General features: G+C 44.9%; 1 protein-coding gene across 1 annotated transcript in view; it reads right to left on the bottom strand.

The window, feature by feature from the left end:
* LOC115480950 (actin-like) overlaps positions 1-19,213 on the bottom strand; it is an 81,029-nt gene that overhangs the window by 50,616 nt on the left and 11,200 nt on the right. Inside the window, exon 2 of the mRNA XM_030219934.1 lies at positions 9,552-9,634. Within this exon, the coding sequence (XP_030075794.1) occupies positions 9,552-9,634 (83 nt within the window). The remainder of the gene's footprint in view (positions 1-9,551; positions 9,635-19,213) is intronic.

Raw genomic sequence — 19,213 nt, 5'->3', positions numbered from 1 at the left:
GTCTGTAGAAAGAGTGCCAAGAGTGAGAGAAAAATATTTAAAAGAATGGGGCTGTAGGACTGAGCCTTGGGGTACACTGTATATAAGATTATAGGTTTTAGAAAAGAAGCTAGACCAGAGGATCTGCCATGATTGCTGTTCGAGATAAGATTATCTTCTTGCAAACACTTTTTTCCACTGTTGAGCCAGAGGTGGGGTGGAATCAAAGTTTCCAGTGGTAATTTTCTAACAAGAAAAGTATTGGGTTTGGGCCAGCAAGGGTTTTCAACATTCACTCCAACTGAAATGCAGAAAAGGAAGCAAGTTCAAACAAGTGGGGCAAGCATGCAGAGGTTGGCTTAAAGGATCCAGTTTGGTACCTGGCATGTTCTGGCAGAAGAAAAGCACCAACTTTACAGCCAATGGCTTTTGGTTGCCTGTTGTTCCCATATTTGGAAAACCCTCCTGTTAATGTGACATAAGTAATACAAGGTTTGTCTCTATGATTTTACAGTACGGGCGCCATTTCCCTCAGTTACTCTATGATAGCTCTCAAGAGACTATAAAACCATTCAAGTATCACGGACAGCAGTCACTCTCACTTTGATCTTGCTGTTAAGTTTCCAATTCCTTTGTAAGTTTTTGTTTCAATACAAGTTGGGGTTATGTGTCATATCAAAGGTCTATGTTTAATGCTTACTTCCTGTTAGTTTCATATATGAAAGTTATTATTTTTTGCATTTATAACTCTGCACCTGATCAGAGGGTAAACCTTGTGCTTTGCAGCTGTAAGACATTTGTGTTTTAATTAAGATGTTTAGTGGATTTTCAAGCATAAGGCTGTTTTTATTTATGGGCAGAGGGGGCAGCTACCCCAGATCCAGCTTAACAGGATCCTATAACAAAAGCAGCCTTGAGTCCAGGGCCCACTCCAGTCCAACATCATTCTTCCCTCCCTTCTTCTCCTCTGATCCAGCTGCTTTGAAGGGGAAAAAAGGCAGCATAATGTCACGGACCACTGATGGTTCTGCTGGTTCCGTATGTCAGAAACAGGAAGTGACGTCAGATGGGGGGGGGGGGGGGGGGGGGACGGCCAGAATCATCAGTGGCATAAACCGATGGTAACTCTATGCCATTATGCTGTGTTTTCTCCCTGACAATCAACTTGACTGGTAGCTGCGCTGCTATACTGGGGTTGGAGTGCATCCAGAAAAGTTTGGCCAGTGCCCAATGTGGTTCTGCTCAAGTATAATGATCTAATTGATGGCCAGTGGATTCTTGAGCATAAAGGTTGTAATGCAATGCCTTGCATCTCAGACTTCTTAGTTGATCAGTGAGTATAAAATATGCTAATAAATGAGAGAAATGTAAATGAACCCAATACAATATAGCACACATTCAATTATACCATGCAGTTTTGAGTGCAACATACTCTGCTTCCAGAGAAGAAAAAGCTGGGATTTGCACATTAAAAGTTGAAAACAAAACAGGAGGTGTCCCACCCAACGTCCTATAAAAGATAAAAGGCAAGTGGGGTTTCACAACAAAAGAAAAACAACATACAAATGATCAAAAACATAAATAGTTTAATAAAATATTAGACAAAAAAATGGACAAAGGATCCAAATAAAGAAAATAAGAAACAACATAAGCCCTAGTGAGTTAGATACAAGCATTGATAAAGAAGGCTAAAAGAGAATATGAAAAGAAACTTGCCATAGAAGCAAAAACTCATAGTAGTAACTTTCTCAAGAAGCAGAAAGACTGTGAGGGAATCTACAGGATCGTTAGGTCATCAAGGAGCAAAAGAAGCACTCAGGGAGGATAAGGCCATAGCAGAGAGACTGAATAAATTCTTTGCAGAGAAGCTGAAAGAAATCTGGTGAACTTGGAAGACATTATGAGCCAAATCGACAAATTAAAGAGTAGTAAATCACCTGGACCAGATGGTATGCACCCCAGGGTACTGAAAGAACTCACACATGAAACTGCTGACCTGCTGTTAATGATCAGTAATCTGTCATTAAAATGATCCGCAGTACCTGAAGATTGGAGGGTGGCCAATGTAACACTGATTTTTAAAAGGGTTCCAGGGGTGATCCAGGAATTTACAGACCGGTAAACCTGACTTCAGTGTCAGGCAAAATAGTGAAAACTATTATAAAGAATAAAATTATGGAACACATAGAGGGGCATAATTGAACGAAAACGCCTATCTCCATGGGCGTTTATCTCCGAGAACGGGTCCGTGAAGGGGCGGACCGAACCGTATTTTGGGAAAAAATAGACGCCCATGTTTTATTCAACAATGTGTGAGCTGGGCGTTTTTGTTTTTCAGCGATAATGGAAAATGAAAGCGCCCAGCTCAAAAACGAATAAATCCAAGACATTTATTCGTGGGAGGGGCCAGGATTCGTAGTGCACTGGTCCCCCTCACATGCCAGGACATCAACCGGGCACCCTAGGGGGCACTTTTACAAAACAAAAAAAAACAGGTAAAAGAGCTCCCAGGTGCATAGCACCCTTCCCTTGTGTGTTGAGCCCCCCAAATCCCCCTCAAAACCCACTGCCCACAAGTCTACACCATTACTATAGCCCTAAGGGGTGAAGGGGGGCACCTACATGTGGGTACAGTGGGTTTGGGGGGGTTGGACGACTAATAAGCATTAAGCAGCACAATTGTAACAGGTAGGGGGGATGGGCCTGGGTCCACCTGCCTGAAGTCCACTGCACCCCCTAACAACTCCTCCAGTGACCTGCATACTGCTGCCAGGGAGCTGGGTATGACATTTGAGGGTGAAAATACTTTTTTCCCATTATCAGTGAAATGCGCCCATCTTTGTTCGGCAGATAACCACGCCCCAGTTCCGCCTTCGCCACACCTCTGACACGCCCCCATCAACTTTGTCCGCATCCGCGACGGAGTGCAGTTGAAAACGTCCAAAAATCGGCTTTCGATTATACCGCTTTATTCGTTTTTGTGAGATAAACGTCCATCTCCCGATTTAGGTCGGAACTTGGGCGTTTTTCTCGTTCGATTATAAGCAAGATAGACAAACATGGTTTAATGGGAAAATATCGGCACAGATTCAGCCAAGGGAAGTCTTGTTTCACCAATTTGCTTAATTTCTTTGAGATTCCTGAGAAAATTAAAAGCCATGGGATAGGACGCTCTGTTGTCGATTAGAAAGTGGATAGAAAACAGAGCATAGGGTTAAAAGGCCATTTCTCTCAATGGAGGAGGGTGAACAGTGGAGTGCCACAGGGATCTGTTCTGGGACCGGTGCTATTTAACATATTTACAAATGATCTGGTGTCATCTGATTAAATTTGCAGATGACACAAAACTATTCAAAGTTGTTAAAACACATGCAGGCTGTGAAAAATGTCAGGAAATTGGAAGACTGGGCATCTAAATAGCAGATGAAATTTAATGTGGACAAATGCAAAGTGTTGCACATTGAGAAGAATAATCTAAATCATAGTTATCTGATACTAGGGACCACTTTAGGGGTCAGTATCCAAGAAAAAGATCTAGGTGTTAACATAGAAAATACACTGAAATCTTCTGCCCAGTGTGCGGCAGCGGCCAAAAGAGCAAACAGGATGCTAGGAAATAAGGGATGGAAAATAAGACCCCCCCCCCCCCCCCCCGATATTCAGCCAACGATAGTCAGCATCTTTTAAATGCTTACCGTCGCCGGCTAAATTAGCCCCCAATATTCAGTGCCTGTCAACATCTAGGCACTGGCAGTGAATATTGGGGTTACTTGTGGATCGGCTGGGCAGTGGAGCTTATGCGGGCCCAGCTGAATATCAAGACAGGACCCTCATAAGCTTTAAAAAAAAATGTAACCCCACCTCCCCCCGAGCCCTCGATGCATCCCCTCCACCCCAGCCTGTGGCCACAAGCCAATTCCTCTCCCCCTAAATGCCCCCCACCCTTACCCCAACACATCCGTACTTGATCCATGGTGGTCATTGGGGGCAGGAGCAGATACTTCTCACTCTTGCCCCTTGCAACACCTTTGAAAGATGGCTGCTGTTACCTTGTACCGTGAGTTGCCACGAGAGTTATAGAAGCCATTTTGGGAAGGTGCCACAAAGGGCAGAAGTGAGGAGGCTGTGCTTCTGCCCCCAACGACCACCACTGAACAACCAGGGATCATGGTAGGCCGGGGGGGACTACTTTTTTAAAAATCATTTATTAAGGGGGGGGACTACTTTAACTACAGAGGTGTTGGGGTTGGGGGTAGGGGAGCATTTGGAGGACGGGGAGTAGCTTGTGTCCACGGGCTAGGGGGAGCAGAAGAGGGGGATGCATCAGTGGCTTCAGAGGGCTTCAGTTAAAAAAAAAAAAAAGCTTTGCAGGTCCCATCCCAATATTCAGCCAGGGCCTGCATAAGCTTAAGTGGGTGAAATTAGGACAGCTTTTGAGCTATCCTAAATTTACCCACAAGCTTATATGGACATCGGCTGAATATTGCCGGCACCCACATAAGCCCTGGCTCCTCCCCAACTTGCCCCCTGGCCCACCCCATACTGACCCACTTTTTTTTGGGGGGGGGGGGGGGTCAGAGGCGATATTAAGCAGCACTGTCCAGTTTAGTGCTGCTGAATATCGGTGGTTGGGCAAGGACAGGCAATTTAAGTGTGCCTCTTCAGCCCGCTTATATTGCCCTGAATATCAGCCCAGAAGAATAGTTTAATGCTTCTATATCGCTCCATGGTATGACCTCACCTTGAATATTGCATGCAATTTTGGTCGCCATATCTCAAAAAAGATATAGCAGAATTAGAAAAAATTCAAAGAAGGGTGACCAAAATGATAAAGGGGATGGAACTCCTCTCATGAGGAAAGGCTAAAAAGGTTAGGACTCTTCAGCTTGGAAAAGAGACAGCTGAGGGGAAATATGATTAAGGTCTACAAAATTCTGAGTGGTGTAGAACAAGTAGAAGTGAATTGATTTTTTACTCTTTCAAAAAGTACAAAGACTAGGGGGCACTCAATGAAGTTACATGGTAATACTTTTATAATAAATACGAGGAAATTATTTTTCACTTAATGAATATTTCAGCTCTGGAACTCATTGATAGAGGATTTGGTTATAGCAGTTAGTATATCTGGATTTAAAAAAGGAATGGACAAGTTCCTGGAGGAACAGTCCATAGTCTGCTATTGAGATAGGCATTGCTTGCCCTGGGATTGGTAGCAAGGAGTCTTACTAATATTTGGGATTCTTCCGGGTAGTTGTGGCCTGGATTGGTCACTGTTGGAAACAGGGTAATAGTCTAGATGACTGACTGGGTTAGAAGTGGCTGAGTGTGAGGCAACAAAAGATAGTATTAGATCATGTTCATTCTGAAGACATTACCAATGGTGTGCCACAGGGATCCGTCCTTGATCCAGTTCTTTTTAAAATTTTGGAAATGATATTGCAGTAGGGCTACTGGGTAAAGTTTTTCTCTATGGGGATAATACCAAAATCTGCAATAGGGTAGAAAGTAGTGGTCTACAATTTGGCAGTTGGGATTTAAGGGATGAAAGAAGAGCAGAACCTGGGGGTGATTGTATCTGATGATCTTAAGCCAAAAGGATGCTTAAATGCATAGGGAGAGAAATAGCCAGCAGGAAAAAAGGAGGTGAGAGTGCCTCTATATAAATCTTTGATCAGATTTCATTAAATTACTGTGTACAATTCTAGAGACTGCAGCTTCAAAAAGGTATTAACAGGATGTAATCTGTCCAGAGGGCAGTACTAAAAATGATCAGTGTATTTGTCAAAAAGCATATGGGGACAGACTTAATGATACCAATATGTATACTTTGGAAGAAAGACAGGAGAGGGGAGACATGATAGAGACATTTAAATACCTCTGGGAGAAGAAGCTCTGAAATGAGTGGGCAGAGGAGGAGGGTGAAAGAAAGTAAATTCACGAGTAATCTAAGGAAATATTTCTTTATGGAAAGGGTAATGGATGCATGGTATGGCCTCCCAGCAGAGGTGGTAGAGATGAGGACTGTATCTGAATTTATGAAAGCATGGGACAAGTACAGAGGATCCTTAAGGGAGAAGAAAGGATTATACAGCTTAGTAGTTGGTATGAATGGGCAGACTTGACAGGACATTTGGGGCCCGATAGTCAGACCCATAGGCTGACCTTCTGTCGGTCACGGCCCCTTCTCTCTACTGTGGCCCGCCTCTCTGACGTAACTTCTTGTTTCCTCAGAGGCGGGCTGCAGTAGAGAGAAGGGGACAGGACTGGCGGCAGGGCAGTCAATGGGAATTGCTATTTCCACATCTGCCTTTTGAAAAACAAGAAAAGAAAAGGTAAATTCAGGAAAGGAGGTTGGGGAAGGAAGGGCAAGATGTCAGATCATGGCTGGGGGAGGCGGAGGAGGAGCCGGAAATGCAGCTCATTCCTTGCCTCAGGCAGCAGATTGTCTTGGGCCACCCCTGTGGCTATGGTTTTAGTGGTTAATGCCAATTTTCTTTGGCACTAACCAGTTAAGTTCTGCTGAATATCAGTAGAAAGCCTGCACAAGTGATTTAACCACCAGGCAGGAGCCTCTCCTGCCTGGTGGTTAAATCACTTTGAATATTGACCCCATAATGTGCCTTCAGTTTAGCTACCCATCTACATATCTCAATGACTTTGTACTACTGATCTTATCCCGCCTATATATCTAAACTGCACTTGCCCCTTTGGCTACCTATAAAGATTTTTCATTGTCAAACCAGGACAAGATATTTCCTTGCAAGTTAACTGGACTGTGGTCACCAGAACTGAGTCCATGATTAGATCTCAGGTTCAGCAGCAGTGTACCTTTACTCAGAGGAAATGGAGGCCCAAATGCACAAAACGTAATGAGCCAGCAACGTACTTTTTAAACAGGTTCTAGCCCATTTAGCAAGCACAGAGTTCAGCAAGACATGCACAAAGGGGTTCTGCGGGCTCTTTTCCTGTCACAGTAGCAGCAAATGAGAATTGTATGCAAAGTTATTTTAATGAGCTAATTACTATTCAAATGTGTATTCCGAGTGATGCACAGCCATTTTCCTAGCGATGCACAGAAAGGACCGCCTACCTTTAGGATGAAATTTTTATGGGTGGTAAGGAGCTGTTGGTACTGCTGTTTCCTTCCTATTACCACTGAGTCTACCCTCAGCTCTGCAGATGCCTGGATGTCTGAGGAGAGCTGTGGCATCTCTAGAGCCCGCTTCCCCTCTCGCCAAGCATGCACGCAAGCAGCCCTTTGCTCTCCCTTGCTTCTCTCCCTGCTTGCTTGCAGAGTCAACACCAGCTCCCTGGCTGTACTGCTGCCAAGGGGCAGATCGGGCAGGTCTGGCTGCACACCCAGGAAAGCAAGTGCTGCTTACACCAGAGGAGACAGCTGTGGTGGTGATAAAAAAAAAAAATTGGAAAAAAAAATCTACACTGCTTTCATACATGCAGCTTGTATGCATATATGAAAGATGTTTGTAGCATGCACAGAGCAGCTACGCTTAGTGATTGGCTGTTCTCTGCATGCCTGGGTGACCAATTGGCTTCTCCCCTGCCGAGCTGCTCACTGTTTTTGCAAGCAGCTCATTTGCATCCCATTACTTTTAAGCAGAACCCATTTGGTTCTTTTCATTTTTTTTCTTTTTTTTTTTTGTATTTCACTTTGCTAATATTTTGGTGTGTTGTATCCTTTTCTTTTGATTTATGCAGCTCCTTTCTGACTATATTTTAGATTTGTAAACCGCTTTGCTCTGAGTTCAGTTTCATCCTTTAGATCTAACCTTGGTCCTGAAAGCCAGCTATTTCAAGACTGAGACCAGGGACCACCCTGCCACAAAATGGGCTTGGAATCCATCTAGGGTGAAAGAGTTCAGGGTCAGCAGTGTGGTAGGCCTGATCCTGACCCTCCTCCACTTTCACTGCTGTCACCCTACCTCTTCCCAACCGCACTGGAGCTGCATGCATGGCACAAACCCTCTGAGTGTAGGTGTGTGCAAAAGCTCTGATGGGTCCCTCTCAATGCCCTGCTGGAGGGATCAGGACCCATCAGATTTTGAGTATGCACCTATGTACAGAGGCCCTACAACATGATTGGCTCAACTTATAGACAAAATGAGGCACTGTCTCAGGATATGGGAGATAAAGGGCACCAAACTCCCAGTCTGGCATCTCTCCATCTCTTTTACCTCCCCACTGCCCATGATCCAGGATCAGCCCTCTCTCTCAACCCTCCCCCCCCCCCCAAGCCTACCTTCAAACTTCTAGAGGGTGCCGGCAGCAACAGTGGCAACCTCGATTACACACCTTGCCTGTGCCCAGCCCAGAGATTTCCATCTGCCACATCTTGCCCTCTCTGATGAAACTTCCTCTTTCCAATAAGGTGACACATGGCAGAGCAAAGTCGTCAGGCATAGGCAACGTGTGTATTCGAGGTGACATGTGGCCATGCCGCGTGCTTTGCTTAAAATAACTTTGCACTTTTCTATGATTCCTGGTCTGCTTCTGTTTGTTTCCTGCCATGTACACTCCTTTATAGGACTGCAGGGCTACCAGGCTGTGGCTGTGGTAGAGGGAAGGGGCAAAGGGCAAGGCTTAAGCCTGGCTCTTTTCCCAAGCCTTTAATACATAGAGTGACACCCATTCTGCACCTGGACTAGCTTGCTACACATGCTGTAACTTAGATCAGTTCCTTATCTTTTGCTTAACTATACAAAGAACTTGCCTTGATTTTAGCTAACCATCAAATTATCCCCACTGACTCTGTACCACACATCTTGTTCCCATCATATATCTGCTCTTGGTTCCTCGGCTATATGGTAAGCCATATTGTAAAATATCTTTAGCATCGTATCTATGTTAGTTGAATGGTCTAATGCATGCTTATTAGGTGTAGTATAAGTATTATGCTAACATTGTATTTTATCTCTGGTTTTTTAATTCCATTTCAATTTACTGTTTTCAAGTTTTCTTCAGTTATTGTATTTATGTTTATGCTTGGTTATTTTACTATTGTTATGCTATTAACAAAATTGTAAGTTTTATGTTAAAGTGTATCTGCTGTACACTGTCTTGGGTGAATCTCTTCATAAAGGCGGTTAATAAATCCCAATAAATAAATACAAAATGTGGGAGAGGTGCTAGACACAGGACAAGGGATGAAGAGAAGGGGAAATGCTGGACATGGAAGGGCAAAGAGAAAGGGAGATACTGGGCATGGGGGAAGAGAACAGGAGACACTAGGCTAGACAGAGAGGGAAACCTGGGAAAGGGGTAGAGAGGGAAAGACAGATGCTGGACATCAGGTGGTGGAGTAGGGAGAGGAAAAGGAGATGCTGGGCACCTGGCAGTGTGGTAGGGAGGAGAAGGGGAAAAACTCTTGAGGGGGAGGGGGGTAAGAAAGGGAAGAGGAGATGTTGGTCTACACAAGGGGAGAAGAGGGCATAGTTCAAAGTTTGCCAAGGGTGTCAGATACCCTTGGACTAGCCCTACCAAGTCTTTTTTGCAAAACCAAGAGCTGAGAATAACTCCATCCTGGCTACTACTTCTCTTCTATGTAAGAGGCTTACCTTTTCAGCCACAAGTCTCCATAAGGCAGCCACTCGATCTGGAACTCCTTTTTCCTTATCTCCATTGCTGCTTTACCAGACTTCTGGAGCAGATTTTGAACAAAGCTGTCACAGACCTGCAATGATCACATGCCAATGCAATTGCAAGCCTCCCCCCACCACAAGCAATGCTTGGCTTTGTTTACTGTGTTTCATAGCTTCAAACAATCAAAAAGAAAAAAAAAAAGCTAGTTGGACCATTGCATACATCCTACATGTGGCTGAATCAAGCTCATTGAGAATTAAACTCCAAAAGGGTATGAAAGGGTGTGATTCAGTCTTTCTAACCCTGTATAAATTAGTGAGCACCCAACTTATGGTTTGGAGGTTTCTTGTTTTCACAAATTTTCGGTTTAGATTTATACAGATCAAGTACATTATAAGTCACTTCTGGCTTCCTTCTTAACTGCTAATGAGTTTGGTTTAAGTTTCCATGTAGAAATAAAGGTCAACAAATTAACAAAAGAATAATAATGTTGAGGGATGCCTTTTTATCTGAGCTAAGGATGAACTTAATGGGGTTTTTTTAAATGTGGTACTGCAATAGTGGGAGTGTTTGGGTCATTGGTCCTACTGTGGCACACATTGTAGTTCTATATAGAGAGCCAAATTACTCAGCTTTGACACCGTTCTCCTTTACTGACATCAGAAGCCCAAAGGAACATGAGGAAACTATGGGGGATCAATAAACAAAAATCTCACACTTAGACCCTTATTTTAGAAGCCCTGCTCATGATTTACACCTTTAGATGCTGGATTTCCACATGGGGATCACATACACATGTAAAACCCAGTTTTACAAAGTCTGTATTTAAACATGTAGAGCTGCAATTGGAAGGGGTTGGGCGGAACCAAAATCTACATGTGTATTCCCCATTTCGGAAAGAGAATGCATGTTTATGTCCCAATATATCAATGCTGAGATTTAAAGCTGCTCCGTTGCACATACAGGTTTTTAAAAAGTGCTCGGTTCAGCCAGCCCTTTACAGGAGGGATTAAGGGGCTCTTTTACTAAGCCTCGCAAGCGCCTATGCACGCCCAGTGCGCGCCAATTCCAAGTTATAGCCCAGCTACCGCATAGCCCTTGCGGTAATTTCATTTTTGGTGTGCGACCACTATGCGCATCCAAAAACTATTTTTTCTTTTCTGGTGCATGTCAGCTAAGTGCGTCAAGTGGCATTTGACACACATAGGTCATTACTGCCTGGTTACTGCGTGAGACTTTACCGCTAGGTCAGTGGCTAGTGATAAGGTCTCAGACCCAAAATGGACGTGCGGCAATTTTCATTTTGCCGCATGTCCATTTTTGGCAAAAATTTAAAAAAGGCATTTTTTACAGTGAGCTAAAAAATGATCCTGTGCGCACCCAAAACAGGGGTCTACACTACCGCAAGCCATTTTTCAGCGCACCTTAGTAAAAGGACTCCTAAGGAAGGTTTCCTTCTTAATTCCCTGTTGTTTATTTCCCCCTCCAAATTGTAATAAATAGAAATAAATCAAAACATAGAAAAGAAAATATGATGATATCTTTTTTTTATTGCACCAGTGGCGTACCAAGGGGGGGGGGGCGGTGGGGGCAGTCCGCCGCAGGTGCAATAAAAAAAAGATATCATTGTATTTTCTTTTCTATGTTTTGATTTATTTCTTTCGCCGGGGTAGGGGGTGTCCCTTCACCGGGGGGATCGCGCTGCACAGGGGGGGGGGGGGCGCTGTGCTTGGGGGGGGCGGGGGGCGATCCACCCCGGGTGTCAGCGCCCCTCAGAATGCCACTGTATTGCACTAACAATACATATTTTGATTAGCTTTTGAAGGTAACCCTTATTTTTCAGATTTGTCAACATTTGCTTATTTCCGATCTGAAGAAGAAAGGTTACCTTCGAAAGCTAATCAAAAAATATATTAAGTTAGTCTAATAAAAAAGGTATCATCTTATTTTCTTGTCTACGTTTTGATTTATTTCTATTCATTACTTTTAAAAGCGGACTAACACAGTTACCACACCACACCACTCCAAACTGAAACTAAACAAAGATTGTGGCCTCTTTACTTAATTAGGAGCATTCCCATTGTAGGCTTTGAAGATGCAGATGTACACCTGCAAGTGTGGACACTTAGGAGCCCTTTTACAAAGCATTGGTAAGTCCAATGCGGGCTTACCGCACGCTAAACCAGATATACTGCTGGCCCAACAAGGCTGCCGGCAGTATTTGCTCCTCAAGCATGCTCCATTTCCAGCATGCCAGAAAAATGTTTTTATTTTATAGCACGGTACTAACTCGGCAGCAACTGGGCACCACTGTGTGCTGCCTGGTGACCACTGGGCAGGGACGTAGCTATGTGGGGCCACGGGGGCATGGCCCCCCCTAGATTTGGCCCTGGCCCCCGCCACCAACCCTTTTGATCCCCCTTTCTGCCGCTGCCAACCCTCCCCCACCGCCAGGTACCTGTGCTGGCGGGGGTCCCCAACCCCCGCCAGCCGGTCCTCTTCAGCGCCGGTCTCCAGGCCGCCGCGTTGCTGCAGCTGATGTGGAAGGATTCTGTTTTTGTGTGAGTCGTCCTGACGTCCTGCATGTAGGACCCCCACCAGCACAGGTACCTGACGGCGGCAGCGGTGGGGGAGGGCTGGCGGTGGCGGGAAGGGGGGGTCAAAAGGGGAGGGGCGCCTGGGGGAGGGTAAAAAAGTGGTGGTGGCGACAGTGCCGGGGGGGGGGGGGGGGTCGGCAGCACCGGGGGGGGGGGGCCTAAAATGTGCCCCCTCACCTCGGGCTCTGGACCCCCCTCCTGCCAGTCTGGCTATGCCCCTGCCACTGGGTTACCGTGGGAGGCATTACCGCCACCTCAATGGGTGGCGGTAAGTGCTTCCCCCCCCCCCCCCCCCCCCACACACATGGTCATGCAGTAAGAGTAATCTTACCACATGGCCATTTTCTTAGGGGCTTTTAACCCGCTGTAGTAAAAAGGGCCCTGGAGTTCAAGAAAAATGGCCCCCGTTGTTACTGCAGGGCCATTTTCCCAGTAGCTTAGAAAAGGGCCCTTTACACAGGTAAGTTCTGAAACACCACTATACACGATCTATACAAAACCGAACTCTTATCACATGACTGATTAACTTCTTTGATACTAATGATCAAGCAATACCACTTTAAACCTTATGTTGAATAGGGTCTCTCTATAGTCGATGACCTAATGTATGTTACAACCCAATCTATTACTCAGGAGCCTTCATGCAATACCATAACTTATTCTTCTTTACCATGTATGTATGAACATGCTATATATATATATCATGATCTGTTCCATATATCTTATGTTCCATGTATATTATCATGTATGTATGCACCTTAACGCAATACCATTTGTAATTCTGTTACCCGGAAATGGCAACCACCATTACAGCAAATGTAAGCCACATTGAGCCTGCAAATTGGTGGGAAAATGTGGGATACAAATGCTACTAATAAATAAATAAGTGACGGCTACTTACGCATATAAATTGATGCATTTTCTTCATTGAAATTTTCCTTGTTTACAATTGTAAATTGGATGTCGCTGCTGCATTTTTATGTATTAGGATGCATTCCTGCATGTGTTTTAGAAAAGATTCTATGTCGTAGGCAGATCTCTTTTCTAAAATACTGTGAGAATTGCACACATCCCAAGCTGGGTGTATCAGTTCCTATTTCTACATTCTTTCTAAAATAGATCTTCATAGGTTTTTGTTGGGAAGCAAAAGGCTAATTTCCATTGTTAATTAAGAGGTCCTTTTACTAAGCTGCGGTAAAAAGTGGGCTGCGCTAGTTTGAATGCGTGAAATTAGAGCGCTGGGTCATTTTTTACCACAGCGTATAAAAAGGCCTTTTTTAATAGGACAGTAAATGGTCGTGCACTAATATTAAAAGTAGTGCGTGGCTATTTTACTGCCTGAGCCCTTACCACCACCTATTGACTTGGCAGTAAGGGCTCACGCTACTCATGCAGTAATCAGTTAGCAATGTGGTTGCACTGCTGATTACCGCTGGGAACACCACCGCCCCCTGCGGTAGAACTGCGGGAAACGGCACGCACTAATTTCATAATTACCGCCGGGCACCCACACTACCCTGGCAGTTGTGTCGATTTAGCACGCGCTACCTGTGTGTTAGCCTTAGTGCGGCTTAGGAAAAGGGCCCCTATGAAACATGTCAGCTAAAGTCCCAGTGAAGGATGAAAATGGATGGTGGTGACACAGTAGTGGGAACTGTTTTATAATATACTGCGATTCACATATGCTGCTAAGCAGGCGTTATTTACCTATCTTCTGTTTTTCCCCACCTCCCACAGTAGAATCACCACAAATGCATCTGTTGTAAGACAATTTCTCTGCACGATAACCAGACAACAAGGCAACACAGAGGTACAAGTTGGATTTCATGTATTCATTTTGAGAAATGTTTTTTGCTGGCAGCAGATTTCCATATGAATTGTGTGTGCTGTGATTCCCCTGGATAGACTCGTTGACACCAGTCCCCACCATATTGAAATAGAGGATTTATGAGATGTCCACACTGCCACCAGGTGGCCATGTGCTCAAATATCTCTGATATTCAGTCAGATGATTTTTATATTTTTTCCCTAAAGTTGGTTTGTCTGTTCTCTGACTTCAAAATTCATCCCCCCCACTCACCCCAGATAATTAAATACTGTGGTCAGCTTTGGATTGAAATGCCAGTTCAGGCATTTAGGGGCCCTTTTGCTAAGCCGCGTGTCTACGCGCACCCAACGCGTGCCAAAATGGAGTTACCGCCCAACTACCGTTTGGCTCTTGCGGTAATTTCATTTTTGGCGCTCGTCTGATATGTGCATCTGGAAAATATTTTTTATTTTCGGGTGCTCGTAATGGACACGCGCCAAGTGGCATTTGGCACGTGTAGGTCATTATAGCCCAGTTACTGCATGAGTCTTTACTGCTAGGTCAATGGCTGGTGGTAAGGTCTCAGACCCAAAATGAACGCGTGGCAATTTTCATTTTGCCGCACATACATTTTCGGCAAAAAAGGGCCTTTTTTACAGGTGCGCTAAAAAATGGATCGGCGCGCACCTAAAACCCGCGCCTACACTACCGCAAGCCATTTTTCAGCGCGCCTTTGTAAAAGGACCCCTGAATCTATACCCTCATATTTAGCACCAGCTGATACCTGGATATCGATGCTGAATATTTAGCTATAGAGCCATTACTGGAAGTTATCTAGGTATTGCTGATTATTTGTATTGGTAGGCCTGCTTTTTGGCTGACCAGACTCAACTTACCCAGATAACTTTGGCTATCCAGTCCTGAGTATCAGTGCTGAACAGCCAGCATTTAAACATGCCCTCAGAAAGCCTGTAGCATTGTCTTTTTCTGTCTGGCTAAATTCTGAACAGGCTACAGTTTGCCCAGACAAAATTTAGGTGGGTAGGACCCTTACCCCAGCACACATCCAGCTACACAAAGAAAGAAAAAAATATCAGTCTTAAGAATGAAAACCATCAAGCACTGTATGTTCCGGTGGACTTTTCTGACATTACGACCTAAGAATGCACTGTTTCAGTATTTCCTTATGTGAAAACAGAAAAATAAAGCTGGAAGAATCCCTACAGTGAGGAAAGCAAAGGCCTTTGTAGGATTACATAAGTAGATAGACGATTAATCCCCGCTTAAACTCATGAAGAGATCTCTATGCAGTGATAATATTCTAAAAACAATGGTACTGAGGGCCTAATGCACTAAACTTACCGGGTCTTCTGTGCATTCTTGACCGGCTCCAGCTGGTTTAGCGAGTCATGCACAAAGGGGCTTAGTGACCTTTTTACATTTCACAGCAGCATACAATGAGAATCGTAGGCAAATTAGCTGATTACAATGTAAATGAGTATTCCGAGCGATGTGCAGCCCTTTACAGGAGATGCATGAAATGCAGCCCCTACCTTTTACCGTGGAATTTTTACGGGAGGTCATGAGCTGTCATTAGCATGACGATGGCAGTCTTGTTCTCTGTTCTTTCAGAGATCAACCCTTCAAATCACAACCAGGGGGAATCGGAATATGCAAGAGAGTTTCCTCTAGGGGAGAAACCTTTGCAGAGCTGGGTCCTGGATCCTGGGAAACAGGTATCCAATCTGCCATCTCCTGCCCCACACTTCCAGAAAGACCTGAGGTAGCGGCCGGAGTAGGACAGTAAGATGTGCTGCCACCGATTGCCAACTCCTGGGAAATCCACCTCAGATTAGAGGCTTGCCTGCTTCAGGGAGGGGGGGGGGGGGGGGAGTTTGAGAATCCCAGCAGCATGTGAATGCAGCTCTGCCTGCTGCCAAGGGCAACCCACAAAAATGCAAACCATGGGCTGGATTGCAGTGATTGCCAAAGCTCTCTAGACCCCTGGATTTTGTCCTTCCTGCACTGAGAAGCCAGGGATTGGTTTTGATTTTCCTCCCTTGCTTGTTTCTTAAGATTAAATTTATCTCATTACCTGCTGAAATCCTACAAAAAAAAAGTTGCCATGGAGCCCCATCCACAGCACATCTGTTCAGGGCATGCGCATAGCTGCATTTGCATGTGATTTGTTTTGAGCAGTGCTTTATGGGAACTTTTGTGCATTGGCCCCTGAGTCAGGCCAAGAGAGGGTTCCATCCTCAACTCCAGCTGCAGTGGTAAAAGAGAAGCATGTTTTAAACCAATTCCGGGTTGGTAACAAAAGATTCTGGGTCAGTGGCCTGGCATGATTTGGTAGAGAATCACCACTGTCTCTATGCATTTATAGAAGGACTTCCCAAAACTATCCTTGCACCACTCATGAAGGAAAGAGAAGAATTAATTTTACATACATATATAAAGGTGTATAATGCTCAGGGCTAGTCCTGGATCTACACTTCAATTTCAAGTTTATTAGGAATTTACTATCCTGCCCATTATACTGCAATTTCTGGGCACTCTAAAAAGAAGCGACAAAAGAAAGGGTGGAAAAGAAGCAAAAAAAGGGAGGGAGAGATTGGACATGACATAAAGGGAAGGAGGAGGACGAACTACAATAATAATAGTGTAGATGGGATAATACATAAGGATGGGGTATAATCCTTTCGGGCTCATCTCGGGACTAATATGGCAGTCTGTCTTCAAGTGACAGAGCCGTAGATATCAGCAAATAGGAAGGTTTTAAGTTCTATTTTAAAGTATTCTAGCAATGTCTAGTGTCGAAGAGATTGAGGCAATTTGTTTCAGTGTAGTGAACCTTGGACAGAAAAGATTGTGTGCCTTGTACGTTCATGGAAAATTTCTCAAAACAAGGCACAGTTAACTGATTTTGAGTCAAGGATCTTAGGGTTCTTGAAGTAGAATAGGGAGTTACCAACTGAGAAGGGTATGGGGGCTCACCGCTACAGTGAATCTTGTACACCAGGAGTACTGTCTTATAGACAATATGGTGTGGTAGTGCTAACCCACAGGCTGATTTCAAAAGGAGTGCAATGTGATCAAATTTTCTTGCACCTGTTATCAGTTTTATGGCTGTATTTTGGGTTAGTTATAACTGTCGAATATCATAGGCCCTGAGAACTGTGTAGAGTGTATTACAATAGTCTAACTGATAATGAATGAATGGATCAGTATGTTTAAGGCCATATCACACTCCCTCCTTAACCATACCCCAGACTGGATCATTCTCAATTCATCATCTCTGATTCTAGTGCCATTCAGGGCCAGTAGAAGGCTGTTAGGAGCCCTAGCCATAGGGGTGTAGCCAGACACCCAATTTTGGGTGGCCTGAGTCCAAGGTGGGTGGACACAAGAACCCCATTCCTCCAGGAGATCGGCATCTCTCAGCTCTTTTCCCTCTTTCCCTCTGTACCTTTTAAAGCCTCAGTTCTTCACTGGTAGTGAGCGGCAACTTGTACCTACTACTTGCGCCATCCCTGGGCCTTCCTTCTGGTGCAACTTCCTAGTCCCATCTATGCAGAAACAAGAAGTTGCATCATAGGGAAGGCTCTGGGCTGGTGGGAGAAGTGTAGCTGCTGCTACCGGAGAAGAACTGAAGCTTTAGAAGGAAAGTGGAGTAGGGAGAGGGTAGAGTTAAGAGATACTGGCACGCCAGTGGGGGAGAGGAGGTGAGAGATGCTGGGAGTCTTCAGCTGGCAGGTCATGGGGAACTGCACCAGCCACATCAGAGATCACTGCTGGGTGGGCTTCAGCTCAAAGTGGATGGGCCTGTGCCCTCCCAGGCCCACTCCTAGCAATGCAAATGTCTAGCCAAATCTTCAGCCTTGTGCTTGTTCCCCTATTAATCTTTAAGTCTCTTGGGAGAGATTCTATAACCGGACATTTCTATTTAGATGTCCCTAGGGTGCACAGAAGGAGGTACCTAGGTTCCATTATAGAATACTAGGGTAACACAGTATTGATGCACCTATGTGCCTTCATTTACACCACCCATAGAGCTGGAGTTAACAGCAAGTGCCTAAGTGTGGCAGGGACACATATAACTGCATTATGCATGTAAGTGGGAGCCATGCTTATGTCACACTCATGCTTCACCCTTGTGCATTCCCTCCTTGCAAATAACACATTAAGTGGTGCTTTATCCAGTGCCGTAGCGAGGGCTAATGGCACCTGGGGCGGGTCGCCGCTGCGCACCCCCCCCCCCCCCCGGGTGCAGCATGGCGCGACCCCCCCCCCCCCCCGAGCACACACCCCCCCCCCGGACCGCATTCTTACCTGCGGGAGGGCCGATCCGCCCTGAGTGCACGTCACTCAGAGCTGCGTCGGCCCCGCTGGTTCCCTGCTCTCTCTGCCCCGGAACAGGAAGTAACCTGTTCCAGGGCAGAGGGAGCAGGGAACCAGTGGGGCCGGCACCCCCCACGGACCGCCCCTCCCGCCCCCCCCCCCCCCCTTCCTACGCCACTGGCTTTAACTAATGCACAACTAATGGATTTAACACACCTTAATGATTGCATTTACTAAATGCCATGCAGCCCATAGGAATCCAGTGGGATGCATGGCATTTAGCACACACTAAATCTGTTATCGCGCTTTAGTAAAAGGACATGTAAGTTAAGCAGGTATTTTCAAAATAGCACTTAGGCAGAATATTTGAATTTACATACATACATGTGCACTTTTGCCATTATTCTAAACATTTATATACATAATGCACATATAAATGTGTGTGCCCCCTAGGTTATAGAATAGTCTTTCATGCCCCTCCAATACCACACCTTCCAGAATAATATAGGCTATTTGAAAACTGCCCGCCCTCCCTGCTAGTAGAAGTACTTAGTCTTGCCTAATGGTTAGGTTCATTCTGGTCAAGATAAATCAGACCCATTTAGAGATGTTGATATTCAGCAAGATATTACATAAATATGTGACTAGCTCAAAGTTAACACCATCAGTTAATACTATCTTAGGTCTTTAGCAAACTGGGTCAAAACTGGGACTCAAAGTTGATTAAGGATTAACTTAGATTTTGGAAGGCCAGCAGAAGCAGATATAAGTCATATGGAGGCAGCTGCAATCTGGAACTCTGGTCTTATTTTCTTGCTTAGAAATGAAAACACTTTCTGCTCAAATTATAAATACCCTGGGGATGTCAGGGTAGACACTAAAACCAGAGCTG

This window comes from Microcaecilia unicolor, chromosome 11 (genome assembly GCF_901765095.1).
Source record: "Microcaecilia unicolor chromosome 11, aMicUni1.1, whole genome shotgun sequence".
NCBI classification, from domain to species: Eukaryota; Metazoa; Chordata; class Amphibia; order Gymnophiona; family Siphonopidae; genus Microcaecilia; species Microcaecilia unicolor.
The sequence above is the reverse complement of the archived record's forward strand: the minus strand, read 5'-3'. Positions and strand labels throughout refer to the sequence as shown.